The sequence below is a fragment of the Vombatus ursinus genome, unplaced genomic scaffold (assembly GCF_900497805.2).
Source record: "Vombatus ursinus unplaced genomic scaffold, bare-nosed wombat genome assembly UNPS02014798.1, whole genome shotgun sequence".
Classification (NCBI taxonomy): Eukaryota; Metazoa; Chordata; class Mammalia; order Diprotodontia; family Vombatidae; genus Vombatus; species Vombatus ursinus.
The window spans coordinates 34111539-34125267 of NW_020954576.1; the positions used below are offsets into that span (position 1 = coordinate 34111539).

The 13729-nt window shown below is 37.0% G+C and overlaps 1 protein-coding gene across 1 annotated transcript in view; it reads right to left on the reverse strand.

The window, feature by feature from the left end:
• Positions 1–9391: 9391 nt before the first annotated feature.
• SPATA17 (spermatogenesis associated 17) overlaps positions 9392–13729 on the reverse strand; it is a 259479-nt gene continuing 255141 nt past the window's right edge. The window contains exon 10 of the mRNA XM_027871578.1: positions 9392–9789. Within this exon, the coding sequence (XP_027727379.1) occupies positions 9709–9789 (81 nt within the window). The 3' untranslated portion in view covers positions 9392–9708. The remainder of the gene's footprint in view (positions 9790–13729) is intronic.

The following is a 13729-nucleotide window of genomic DNA, read 5'->3' on the forward strand; positions in this document are numbered from 1 at the left end:
TTCATAGAAAATAAACTTAAAAGGGGAGGCACTAGCAGCTATGGGAATCAAGAAAGACATCATGTTGGCGATGGTATTGGAGCTGAGCTGTGAAGGAAACTCAAAGCCCAGATGAGAAAGGAGAGAATCCCAAGCATGATGGCAGCCTGTGCAAAGCCACAGAGATGGGAGATGGCATGTCAGCTGTGAAAGACATTCCAATGCTTAGCACAGTGCCTGGCACATAGCTGGGGCTTAACAAATGGTTAGTGGATTGGATTGAAGGCAGAGCAAGAAGTCCAATCTGTCTGTATCATGTAGTGTGTGAAGTAAAGTATTGGACAATAAGGTTGGAAAGGTACAACAGGGTGAGCATGTAAAGAGCTTTAAATGCTACTGGGTTTTTTCCTTCTTCATAGCTGCCAAAGCAATTTTTCTAAAGCACACGTGTGACTATATCAACATCCCACTTAATAATTCCGGTGGTTTCCTATTGTTTCTAAGATCAAATATAAGCTCTTCTGTTTGGTTTTTAAAGACCTTCACAACCTGATCCCCACCAGCTTTTCCCACAATAAACTATTGAACTCCTTGAGGTCAGGAATGGTTTTGATTTTGTCATTTCTAGAACCTAATACAGTGGCTGGCATATAATTGGTGCTCAATAAATGTTTGTTGTTTGAGTAGCTGATTGATGGATTGATTGATTTGAGAGACAAGAAGGAGCCATCAGTGTTTCCTGAGCACGGGAGTGACATGCTCAGACTTGTGCTTTAGATATTATCACTTTGGTAGATATGTTGGGGATAAATTTGAAAAAGGAAGAACTTGGACCAGGAAGATAAATTGGGAGTCTGTTGCTATAGTACAAAAGAGAGGCTATTAGGGATGACCTTGGTTAGTGCTCTGGAGGTAAAATTGACACGATTGAGTAACTGATTAGATATATGTCATAAAGAACAGATAGGAAATTCAAGGATGACTGAAATGGCAAACATGGGTGACTGGAAGAATGGTTGTAGCCTCAGAATAAATATGGAAATACAGAAGATGGGTAGATTGGGGAGAAAAGATAATGAGAATGTAAGCTCCTTGAGAGCAAAAATTGTTTTTTTATTTTTATCCACAGCACTTAGCACAGTGCTTTGCACATAGTAAGTGCTTAATGTTTTTTTTTTCATTCTTTCGTTCACTCATTCATTTATTCACTCATGATTGTGGGGACAATCTGCTAGAGAAAATGGAAGGGCATGGGATGCAGAATGCAAGTAGAGAAGTTGACCTTGGTAGGAAAAATGCCACTTCATCAGACACTGGAATAAAGGAAGAAGCAATGGAAAATAACACCAAGAAGTTTAGAAATGTAGAGTGGAGCAGAAGAGGGAACACATAGAAAACTGTCTCTATTTTTTTCAGTTAATTATGAGATGAAGCCCTCAGCTCAGTGGGTGTGGGAAGGGGTATTGTGGGAGGTTCACAAGAAAAGAGATGGTTTGGAACAGCTACTGTGGGGAGTGTGAGAATCAATTTGGGAGGACTAAATGTATCACCTTGCTATAATCAGGGCCCAGTTAAGATTAATTAACATAAATATGTAACAGACCCAATCAGCACAGTTGTATGACTTCTTCTCCAGGATATACTCCTCACACCCCTCTCAGACTTTCTCTACAGGGCTACAATAGCTTCTCTATCCTAGAAGCTCACTCCAGGTCTGGTCTTCATTGAAAAGTAAAATGCCCCTTTGATCCCTCCTCTGATTGGCTGGTCTTTCCAGAATCTCCATTTTATTTTTTATTTTTATTTTTTTTATTTTTAACATGTGTTTTTAAAACTTTGGATTATAAATTTTCTCCTTTCCTCTCTCCCCACCCACCCTAATTGAAAAGGCAAGTATCTCGATACGGGTTATAGATGTGCAGTCATGCAAAACACCTCCGTAGTAGTCTTGTTGTGAAAAACAAAGTATATTTCCCTTCATCCTATCCTACCCCCCATTTATTCTATTCTCTCTCTTGACCATGTCCCTCCTCAGAAGTGTTTGCTTTTGATTATCCCCACGCCCAATCTGCCCTCCCCGCTATCAACCCCCTGCTCTCTTGTCCCCTTCCCCCCCTTATTTTCCTGTAGTATAAGATAGATTTCCATACCCCATTGTATGTTATTCCCTCCTTAAGTCAAATCCTATGAGAATAAGATTCACTCATTCCCTCTCACCTTCCCCCATTTCCCCTCCAGTGTAAAAGCCTTTTCTCGTCTGTTTCATGTGAGATATTTTACCTCATTCTACTTCTCCCTTTCTCCTTCTCCCAGTATAATCCTCTCTCACTCCTTAATTTTATTTTCAAGATATCACTCCTTCATCTTCAACTCACCCTGTGCCCTCTATCTATCTATCTATCTATCTATCCATCTATCTATCTATCTATCTATCTACACATACATATAATTTTTTCCCCTCCCACTACCCTAATACTGACAAAGGACTCATGAGTTATTAATATCATCTTTCCCTGCAGGAATGTAAACAGTTCAACCTTCATAAGTCTCTCATGTTTTCTCTTTCCTGTTTACCTCTTCCATGTATCACTTGAGTCTCATATTTGAAGGTCAAATTTTCTATTCAGCTCTGGTCTTTTCAACAGGAATGCTTGAAAGTCCCCTATTTCATTGAATAACCATTTTTTACCCTGAAGGATTATACTCAGTTTTGCTGGGTAGGTGATTCTACGTTGTAGTCCTAACTTCTTTGCCTTTTGGAATATCATACTCCATGCCCTCCAGACCCTTAATGTAGAAGCTGCTAAATCTTGTGTTATCCTGATTGTGTTTCCACAATACTTGAATTGTTTCCTTCTGGCTCCTTGCAATATCTTCTCCTTGACCTGGAAATTCTGGAATTTGGCTATAATATTCCTAGGAGTTTTCCTTAGGGGATCTCTTTCAGGAGGTGATCAGTGGATTCTTTCAATTTCTATTTTGCCCTCTGGTTCTAAAATATCAGGGCAGTTTTCCTTGATAATTTCTTGAAAGATGATGTCTAGGCTCTTTTTTTGATCATGGCTTTCAGATAGTCCAATAATTTTTAAGTTCTCTCTCCTGGATCTATTTTCCAGGTCAGTTGTTTTTCCAATGAGATATTTCACATTCTTTTCTATTTTTTCATTCCTTTGGATTAGTGTTATAGTGCCTTGATTTCTCAAATTGTCACTAGCTTCCAATTTCTCCATTCTAATTTTTAAGGAAGTATTTTCTTCAGTAAGCTTTTGGACTTCCTTTTCCATTTGGCCAATTTTGCTTTTTAGGGCATTCTTCTCCCCATTGGCTTTTTGGACCTCTTTTGCCATTTGGGTTAGGCTATTTTTTAAGGTGTTATTTTCTTCAGTATTTTGGGGGTTCTTCTTTAGCATCACTCTCAGTTTTTCCTCTACTTCTCTTACTTGCTTCTCAAAATCCTTTTTGAGCTCTTCCATGGCCTGGGACCAATTCATATTTTTCTTGGAGGCTTTGGTTGTAGGAGCTTTGGCTTCGTTGTCTTCTTATGGTTGTATGTTTTGATCTTCTTTGTCACCAAAGTAAGATAATATAGTCTGACTCTTTTTGTGCTGCTTCCTCATGATCTTGGCCAATTACTTGAGTTATAAACTCTTTGTTAAGCTGGGATTCTGTTTCCAGTGTGGAAAAGGTACTGTGCCAAGCTTCAGGGGTTTTGTGGAGCTGTTTTCATGGATACTTCTAGGGACCTATAAATTTTCAGTTCTTCCAAGGTGCTATGATCAAGGGTGAGGTGTTTACTCCTTTCCTGGCCTGTGCTCTGGTTTTTGAGCACTCTTTTCTGTCTTGGAACTGTGAGGAAGGTTTCCTCTCCACAGCCACTCCAAGCTCCACCACACCAGTACTCCTCCTTACCCCAGGATCCAAGCATGGGCAAAGCAAGAGAATCCTGCACCAGCAGAGAGATCCCTGAAATCCCCCTCTGATCAGCCACTCAATCCCCCCTCAGTCTGTGGGCTGGACGCTCAGGGAACAGCTGTGGCCCCTGGGGGCAGCTAAGACCTAGCTCCTTCTCTCACTGCAGTCACAGACTTTTCCCACTCACCTTCTAAGTTGTCTTTGGCATTCATGGGTTGAGAAGTCTGGAAACTGCCACAGCTGCCTGTGATTCAGTCCTCTGAGGCCTGCTGTAGTCCACTGCAGCCTGCGCGCCCACGCTGAACTGCTCTCCTCTCCCAGCCCAGCGTGATATACCTTTCCAATCAACTATCCAGGCTGTCTTTGGCTGGAAATTTGTTTCACTCTGTCTTTTTGTGGGTTCTGCTGCTCTAGAATTTGTTTAGAGCCATTTTTTATAGATTTTTGGAGGGGTTTGGGGGAGAGCTCAAGCAAGTCACTGCTTTTACTTTGCCATCTTGGCTCCACCCCCCCAGAATCTCCATTTTAAAGAGGACACCCAGGCCACTCATCCACATTTTCCTTTCTCTCCAGCCTACAATCCTGACTCTCCTCCAGTACATTTGTACAGGGGTGTGCTGTGTTTAATAACCCTTTTCCCCCCTTCCCCCCCTTCCCCCCAAAAGTCCTTACAAAACACTTAGTTTAATCAACATCATTAACACTTTAAGTCTAGACAATGAACAAAATAAATCAAACACTGATTGGTACCATTTCCAATTCCTGAGATACAAAATGCTCACACCAAAAATTTAATAATTGGCTCCTGTCAGCTAGTTTGAACTATTTCTAGTATACCCCTGCTTATGTATAAAAAAGAGATTTTTTAGAGGATATTCTTTACAGGCAGCTGCAGTTGGTAGGGGGAAGGGTGATAAACTCATCCAACTCTGCATCTAGATGGTGGTGCCATAATACACCATCTTTGTACCTTCATACTGGTTGTCCCCATATTTGGAATGTACTCCCTCCTTCACCTCTGCCACATAGACTCCCTCTCTTCCTTCATGGTCAAGTGCCACCTTCCAATTGAAAGTATTTCTTCATCCTTCTAATTGTTAGTGCCCTGTGGTAAATCAGGGTTTGCCAGTTTCATGGCAACATGGATTAGTTTTCCCTGAAATGCAATAAGACTATCACTATTTGATTGGACCCTCTCTCTCTTGATACAGCTTCCTTGTCACCTAAGAGCAAGGCAGATCCCACCTATGTGGAGTCAGGGCCTCTGGGTTTGGCTGATTTCCAAAGACCACACAAATCATCATATCTTGCCCTGCTAATAGAGATGAGGGAGACTGTGTCTAGAGAATGCTACAAGGACACAAGAGCTGCTGCATCCTAGTTGGTCAACCTTGCTCTGTTAGGGCAAAGTAAACCTTGTATGAATTTCTCAATGACTCATGAGTGCCTCATTTTATCCCAAGATCAAACCATAATAGAATGCCAGAGTTAAAGCCATCTCTACCACCTTCTGTCTAGACTGCTTTATATTTAACTTTGTGTTTAGAATATCTATATTTTATTTTGTATATATTTATATGGCATAATATACTTGTCTCCCCTCCTCCTCACTCCCTATTAGATTAAGTTCTTTAAGAGTAAGAATCATTTTATTCTTGGTGTTTTTATCTCCAACATCTAGAAAAATGCCAGGCACATAGTAAGTACTTAATAAAACTCATTTATTCATAAATAAAAGAATATTTCACTTTTCCTTTTGTGCAAGGGAACAATCCCATCTCTGAAGTGTTGGAAATACTCCCTTGTTTTCAGAGGTTCCTGGATGATGATTGGTAGGAATGCCAAGAGAACTGGGTTCTAGTCCTACTTCCTTCATTGTGGTCCCTCTCAAACTCATTTCCTTCAGTTGTAAAGTGGGGATTATGATGTCTTTACTTCCTACCACACAGAATTTCTATAACTGTTATATTGATATTTATAAAAGCTCTTTGAGAACTATGAAGCACTATCTCAACATAAAATGTTATTATTAAGAGTACTGCTAAGTACCCATCATATCTATATCAAGGAAAATAAAAGCCATAAGTTTGAAGTAGACCTGGAAAAAAACAAAAACTAGAGAATGAATGCAATCAATCTCCATGGTAATTTTATTTATTAATGTTTTAATTGATTTTCCATCATTATCATTTTTCAATACCCTAGCCACAACAGAAACCTCTTTTGTAACAATGAAGTACAGTTAAGCAAAATAAAGTGATACATTGACCATTTCTGTTAGAACATGTGTCTTGTTGCCCACCTGCATCCTTGCAAAGTAAAGTCCCATCCATTTGGAGCTTATTTGAGTACATGGTTTAAAATGCTGGTCTAAGACTAATTTCTGCCAAACTGCTTTACAGTTTTCTCAATAGTTCTGGGTGAATAGAAAGTTCTTCCCCGAATTATTTCATTCCTTGGATTTACAGAAAATTTGTTTGCTATATTTAGTTGTTTCTAGGTTTGATTTAAGTCTCCTCCACTAATAGTTTTGATGATCATTGTTTTGTAATATATTTTGAAATCTGATGATGCTAGGTCTTTCCTTCATCCCTTGAGATTCTTGAACTTTTACTCCTCCAGACAAATTTTGCTATTATTTTGTCTAATTCTACGAAGTAGGCCTTGTCAGTTTGATTGGTATAGAACTAAATATGATGACAAATTTAGTAACATAATATTTTTTATCATATTAACCCTAGCAATTGTAAACGATGTATCTCTCTCCTATTTGTCTTCTTTTGTTCCTATAAAGACCATTTTGTAATTGTATTTCTACAAATTGTGAATGTGTATTGGTTGTTTAATTCTTAGATATTTTATGGATTTTGTAGTTATTTTGAATATTATTTATCTTTCTGTATATGTATGTGTGTATAAAATCTCATTTGAGCCTTACAGCAATCCACCACAGATAAGGAAAGTGAAACTAAGAGAAATTGTGATTTGTCCTTGTTCACACTTCTAGTAAATGTCAGAGGTGGTATTTGAATTCAGGTCCAAGTCTGGTAATCTTTCCACAATAACACACTGCCTTATGGGCAAGTCAATCATATAATTGGTTTCCTTACCTATAAAATGGACGTTAGTCATATTTGCAGCACATACCTGAGGGGGTTGTTGTGAAAATAAAAGGAAAAAAAATATATGTTAAGCATTAAAAAAAAAAACTTGTACTAAACAAATTTCAGTGTTTATGTTTATGTTTAACCAATGGTATCTATGGGAGAATGAATTCCAAATTCCAAACAACCGTACTACAAATTTTTGAAAAACAACTTCTTTGTAAGGAGAAGACTCTTTAAAGTTGGAATTAGAGGTCAATTGTATTAAAAAAAAAAACAACTCCTTTTTCAGACACCACTTTAACCCTGTCCCCAAAACTTTATATTTTCTGTCAATTGTGTCACAATGATTTGACATAAACCAACAATTCTAAACACCATAGGTATGTATGTATGTATGTATGTACGTATGTATGTATGTACATGGCTAAATGGCACAGTGGATAGAGTGCTGGGCCTGAGTCAGGAAGACCTGAGGTCAAATCTGACCTCAGACACTTACTAGCTGTATGATCCTGGGCAAGTTACTTAACCTCTATATGCTTCAGTTTCCTCATCTGTAAAATGGGGATAATAATAACACTTACCTTGTAGGGTAGTTGGGAGGATCAAATGAGATAATAATTATAAAGCATTTAGTACAGTACCTGGCACATAGTTATGCTATTTAAATATTAGAGTATGTATATATATGATATATATATGCATATATAATTTATGTGTGTGTGTTCATATACACATATGTGTGTGGCTATAAAATTATGAAACTGAATTTTTAACCATCACCACGAAAACTGATGAATTTAGGTGTCGATTCATGTTGTTCTTGAAAGCAATCACTTTGGAGAACTGTGAATTTATCTCAACCAAGCTGCCATTTCTCAAAGCCCTTTTGGAATTCCCTTTTTTTGGCACTGCCTTCAGAGTTATATAAGCAATCCACTCTTGTTACTTGTTGCACCTTTTAAATTGGTATAACCCACCTTGGCCACCCATATTATTCATGAAAATTGGCTTTGAATTACTATTGGCTGTTTCCCCAAATCAGATTGACTCTGAGATGGTGATGATTTGTCACCAATTAGGGTATTCAAAAGGACATGCCACATACTCCAAAGCCAATCCCCAAAGAGGCATTCCAAAAATGCTTTGAGCAATGGCAACATTGTTGAAACGAGTGTTTAGCTTGCCAAGGTAACATTTGTTAATTTGAATAGGGATGGTATTCATTTGGAGGTATAAGTTCTGGTACATTTGTCAAAAAATTGCTTTCCTTACTTTATAGTTATACCTTGTACACCTATTACTTTTTAGATTATTCCAGATCAAGCCAGATGGAATCCACTGTAAAAATATTAGGCGTTATCATCAGGATAACTTAATTATTGCCATAAGCTACTGGATATACCCATGTAATAGAGTACCTCAAAAAAGGCATTAAATAACCAAAAAGATGAAATCATCTATTCCACACTAAAGACATTTACCATTTAGTCTTTATATTAATGTAATACAGCAATGACTACTTGCTAATGATTTTCCTTCTAGACCGACAGCAAAATATGTCCATACAGGCAACTTAAAAGTGAGTATGTTTATATATAGGTAAGAAAGAACTGTTACAAGTATTTTTTTTAACATAACCACACTGCATCAGCACAAGGAAACAGCTCTCCTCAACATTTTCAGCATCAGCTTTCCTGTGCTACAAATCTCAAAGAATTTTGGTCAAAATCCAACATTACATGAATAAAGGAAATATTTGTTGGGTCTATCAGATACTATTGGTTAAAAAGAATAAATGCGGATGAATTTTCCCATGAATAGCACATTATGAGTCTTTGTGCTACCAAGAGTAGACTGTATCCAGAAGAAATGGTAATAACTAACTTCCCTCAGCATAGTGGAGGTTTTATCCTTCATGAAGCTAACACATCCAGGGGTTCTGAAGGATTCAACAGGAGGCTTCCAAGTCAAATTACTTTTTTCTATCTGCCTCCACATCGTTAGGTGCCATTCTCTCCATACACAATGTTCCCTACACTCTTTCTCTATCATCTCTAAAACCTGGAACAAAACCATGTTAGGAAATTTTCTCTAATTAAGCCAATTTCATTCTATGATCATTTGTCTATCCAGTAGCTCTTCTTAACTACATAATTTTCTATCTACTAACATTTTGTATTATAAGTATTTAAAAGTAGTTGCATGTGGGTTATCTTTGGTATCCCTACCCAGACTGTAGTCACTAAAAAGAAACATAGCTTTGATTTCTTTGGAATTCTTCCTAAGTCCTTAGTGCAGTGTTCAACACTCAAAAATTTAATTTGACTGATTTTATTGTGTGAACCACCATCATTATTTTCCATTATATTTTATAAACTATATTACCTCATATCTTCCCTCCCTTAGGATGAAGGATGGATTAGTGCCTTCAACTTTGTTCCAGTTCTACACCTAATTTAAAGTATTGTGAGGTCCATGTAATTATAGGTGAGTACATTCTGTCAGTAGATAGTCTGGAAAAAAAAATGCATGCCTCCACTAGGTTAGATTCTAAGAAGTCTAGAAGTTTTTGTTTTTGGTTTTTTTTTTTACATAAGAATGTGATGATGAAATGGCTTTTAAAATGCATAGTAGATCAATCAACTTTATTTGTGACTTTGTGAATTTATTACATTTTGAAAAGTTCTTCATGTAGAAATACACACCCTTACACTATCTCTCCAGCTCTTGAATATACTTTTCCATACTTGTCAAAGAGAACACATGGTGGAAACACTGTCTGGAAGTTCTAGGAGGAAAAAAAAGAGAAAAAAAAAGGTTTAAAGTAGGTAGACATATTTATGCTATCTAAATATGTTTAGATTACAATGAAAAGGCATAAAGACCCAAATTAATTTTGATTTCAAAATTATAATCCTGCTTGCTAATGGATAGCAATTAAATATTTTAAGATCAGAAAGTCATTGACTGAAAGCAAGGAAATAATCCATTTATTAATTCAATAAAAAATTAAGAATATCTACAATGTACAAGGCACTATGTTAAATTTTGTGATGATACAAAGATGTACAAAACAGTGTTTCTCCCCTCAAGGGACCTACAGTCTATTGGAGGAGGCAAGACAAAGAACTAGGATATAGAATAGGGCCATTAGTATCATATCTATATTTGCAGGAATGATGATCCAAGATGGGATACACTTCCATTCAAGATGAGGACATGTTTCTATATTTCTCTATAAATGTTTTGTGTGTGACTTTTCTTTTTCAATTAGCTAATTAACAAGACCCTGCCTTCAAGGAGCTTATATTCTAATGGGGAAGTTGACATGAACATATATAGGTCTATATAAAATTTATGTAAAGTAGATACAAGGTAACCTTATAGGAGAAAGCCGTAACAGTTGAATGATGGAAGAGGGAGTGGGTTTGGGGTGGAGGGTGGGGAGGGAGAACCCACAAAGTACCATGTATCAAAGGACATTATTTTCCAGCCATTTTAAATGATCTTTGTGGCTATCTTCTAACCCTCCTTCATTGGCTGCATACCTTTCTGGGTCTAAGCAGCCCTGAGTACATTCCAAAGATTACGTCAAGCTTCCTAGTTGCTATATCCTCAATGATATTCAATGTTTCTAGACTACAGTAGTACATTGTTGACCAGTCTTGAGCATTTCCAATTCTTTCCCAATTTTGTTTATGTAGTTTACTTTTTTTTTTATCCAACTGGTATTATGATTAAGAATATGTCATAAACATTTTCCTTTGGGAATATTTTCTTTGAATATTTTCTCAACTATTGCACTGATACATTGTGTGACAGAGTGGAGAGTCAGCTCTGAAGCCAGGAAGTCTGGGTTCAAGGCTTGCCTTTGACACGTATTGGCTCTGGGACTCCCTATGCAGGTCACTTAACCTCAGTGCCCTAAGCAACTCTCTACGGCTGTAAACTGCAGAGAAGGTGCTGACTTGTGTTGGTAGAGATTCCTCTCCTGGGACTTACCCATGACAATGAAATTACAGATCCAGTCCCTACACCTCTGTTATATAATCTTAGTTATGAGCAGGCCTTAGATATGGCTGAATTTTTTTACTGCAGAAATACGTTGGAAATCACTTTGGCATCAACTAGGAAATCCAAAAGGTACAAAACATGGAGGTGCTCAGAGTACTTTACTATGTTGTAGCACTGAACTCTCTAATATTTGGAACCATAACTATGATTTGTTCTGTATTGGAAACTTCCTGTTTGAAAATTCCCTCCCTTAATGCTGATCATCAACTCTAATCTAACTTAGACTGCTGCTTCGGGGTAGTGGGAGGTTCAGTCCTATAATCTCATGTTTCATCAGGGGTCATTGGGACTCACACCCAGGCTCTCCTGTGGTTAATGAGATCCCCTGTCCATTAAACGATGCTACTTCTCACCTTCTAATATACATAATAACAATATTCAACTTAATCAGTTTTAAAATGAATCTTCATTTTAAAATACCCATTTCCATGGATCTTCTATTTCCTTTTAAGGATACAAAGGTACTTTCATGTTTAGTCCTTTAGTCCTCAAAGTTAAGAAGGCCAGCATGCTCTTTTTTCCTGTTAAAATATCCCAAAAATGTGATGGTAGAGAAGGGTGGTAGTGTCGCTTATTTCCATACATATGTTATCTCTATTGTTTGGTTTCATGTTTATGCTGTAGTCTACAGATAATGCTATAGTCTACAGCTCATACCTGTCCAGAAATCCTTTACTGTCCTTGATACTATTTTTTTTCAGTTTGAATTCCTATTTTCTTGCCCAGGGAAAATAGTCCTCTCCCACAGTGAATCAATCCAATTGATATTTGATGTGAGAAGAGGGGGATATGCCACAAGGGTTATTCTAGTTTCAGGAAAGCTTGCAGTGATCACCATGTGCTTAAAATTTGATTCTCATAGAAATGCAGGTCATTGTGATATGATGATGTGTGTTCACTAACAGCAATGAAACAATCTGTCCTGTGTTTGTATTGTCTTGCTTGTAAATAGAATTTTCTCTCTCTCTCTTTCTCTGTCTCTCTCTCTCTCTCTGGCCAAAAAAAAACCAAACCACCAACAATAACAACTAGCTTTTCTGAAAAATAACTTCATCAGGAGAGAGGGAAAAAAAACCTAGAAATGGTAAATCTAAACACTGCTGAAGCCCTCATTTGCCAGAGCAGCTTTTACTATTAGGATGCCCAGCCAAACACAAATAATCCACTGCCAAAATGAGCTCCTTGGGACAATTTAGGAGTCTTTTGAAGTAAACGGTTTTTTGAGCTGGAATGAAGCCCAGGTTCATTTTCAAACCCAAGTCCAAATGACAAAGTGTAAATTTCCTGTGCCCCTCACCCCCTTAGTGTAAGATTACTTTAAGCTGAGCATGGACTGTTTATCTAGCTATTCAAAGCTATTTTACCAGTTACTCACAACTGAGCATTTAAACAACTGGCTAGGATGTCAAAAGGGAGGAGGGGTAGTTTTCTTTGACTACATCTTGAGAAAACTTCCCAGAGAAGGGATGGGATAAGATAAAAACATATCTTATAGATCAATTGTATATGTAAATATTTATTTTTAGGTTTTAAAAATAAAGATTTTAGGTTTAAAAGATCAAAAGTTTTCTTTTAAGTCTAAAAAAATTAATCACCTGCAGACTGATATATATACATATATAAAATTTGTGTGTATACATACATACATACATATATACATATATACACATATATACATATTTATATGTATGTGTATATATATATACACACGTATATACACACACATATAAACATTCAAAACACTATGGGATTTGAACAAAGTTCTTGAACTTTGAGATCTTCAATCAATCAATCAATCACTCAAACAAATGAGTATTTATTAAGTGTATTAAGTGCCTATTATGTATAATTAACCATGAGAAGCACTGGAGATATAAAGAAAAACTAAAATAGTCCTTGTCTTCAAAGACATTACACATTTGAAAAAAAAATAACATAGCTGATAAGTAGCAGTACCAAGACACAAGCCCGGGACTTCTTGATGCCAAATCCAATGACTTTTCCATCATGCCATATTGCATCTTTGAGTTGTAGTGCTGGAGAAGACTTTTGAAAGTCTCTTGGACAGCAAGGAGATCAAATTAGTCAATACTTAAAGAAATTAATTCATACTATTCACTGGAAGGTAAAATATGAAAGTGAAGCTTAAATACTTTGGCTACATAATGAGAAGATGGTACTCAGTGGAAAAAGACCCTGATGTTGGGAAAGACTGAAGGCAAAATGAAAAAGGGACAGTGGAGGATGAGATGGATAGATAGTGTCATGGAAACAACGAATGTGAACATGGACAGACTTGAAGAGATAGTAGAAGATAGAAGGGCCTGGCATGCTATGGTCCACGAGGTCATGAAGAGTTGGACGTGACTAAATGAACAGCAACAACAAAATGTTGCCTCTTGCTATATTGAAGTAATCCTCATTATTAAAGTGCTGAAGGAGACAGGAAAAAAATAAATATAGAAGCCATTCTTTCCTTAAGTATACCTTTCCTTATCAAGGAGACAGGATAGTATAACTGCAAATAACTCTAACAATTTCTAACATTTATGTAGCACCTTAAAGTTTGCAAAGTCCCTTCCAGATATTATCTCATTTGATCCTCACAACAAACCTGTGAGGTAGGTGCTACTTGGAACTAATTTAGAACTAGA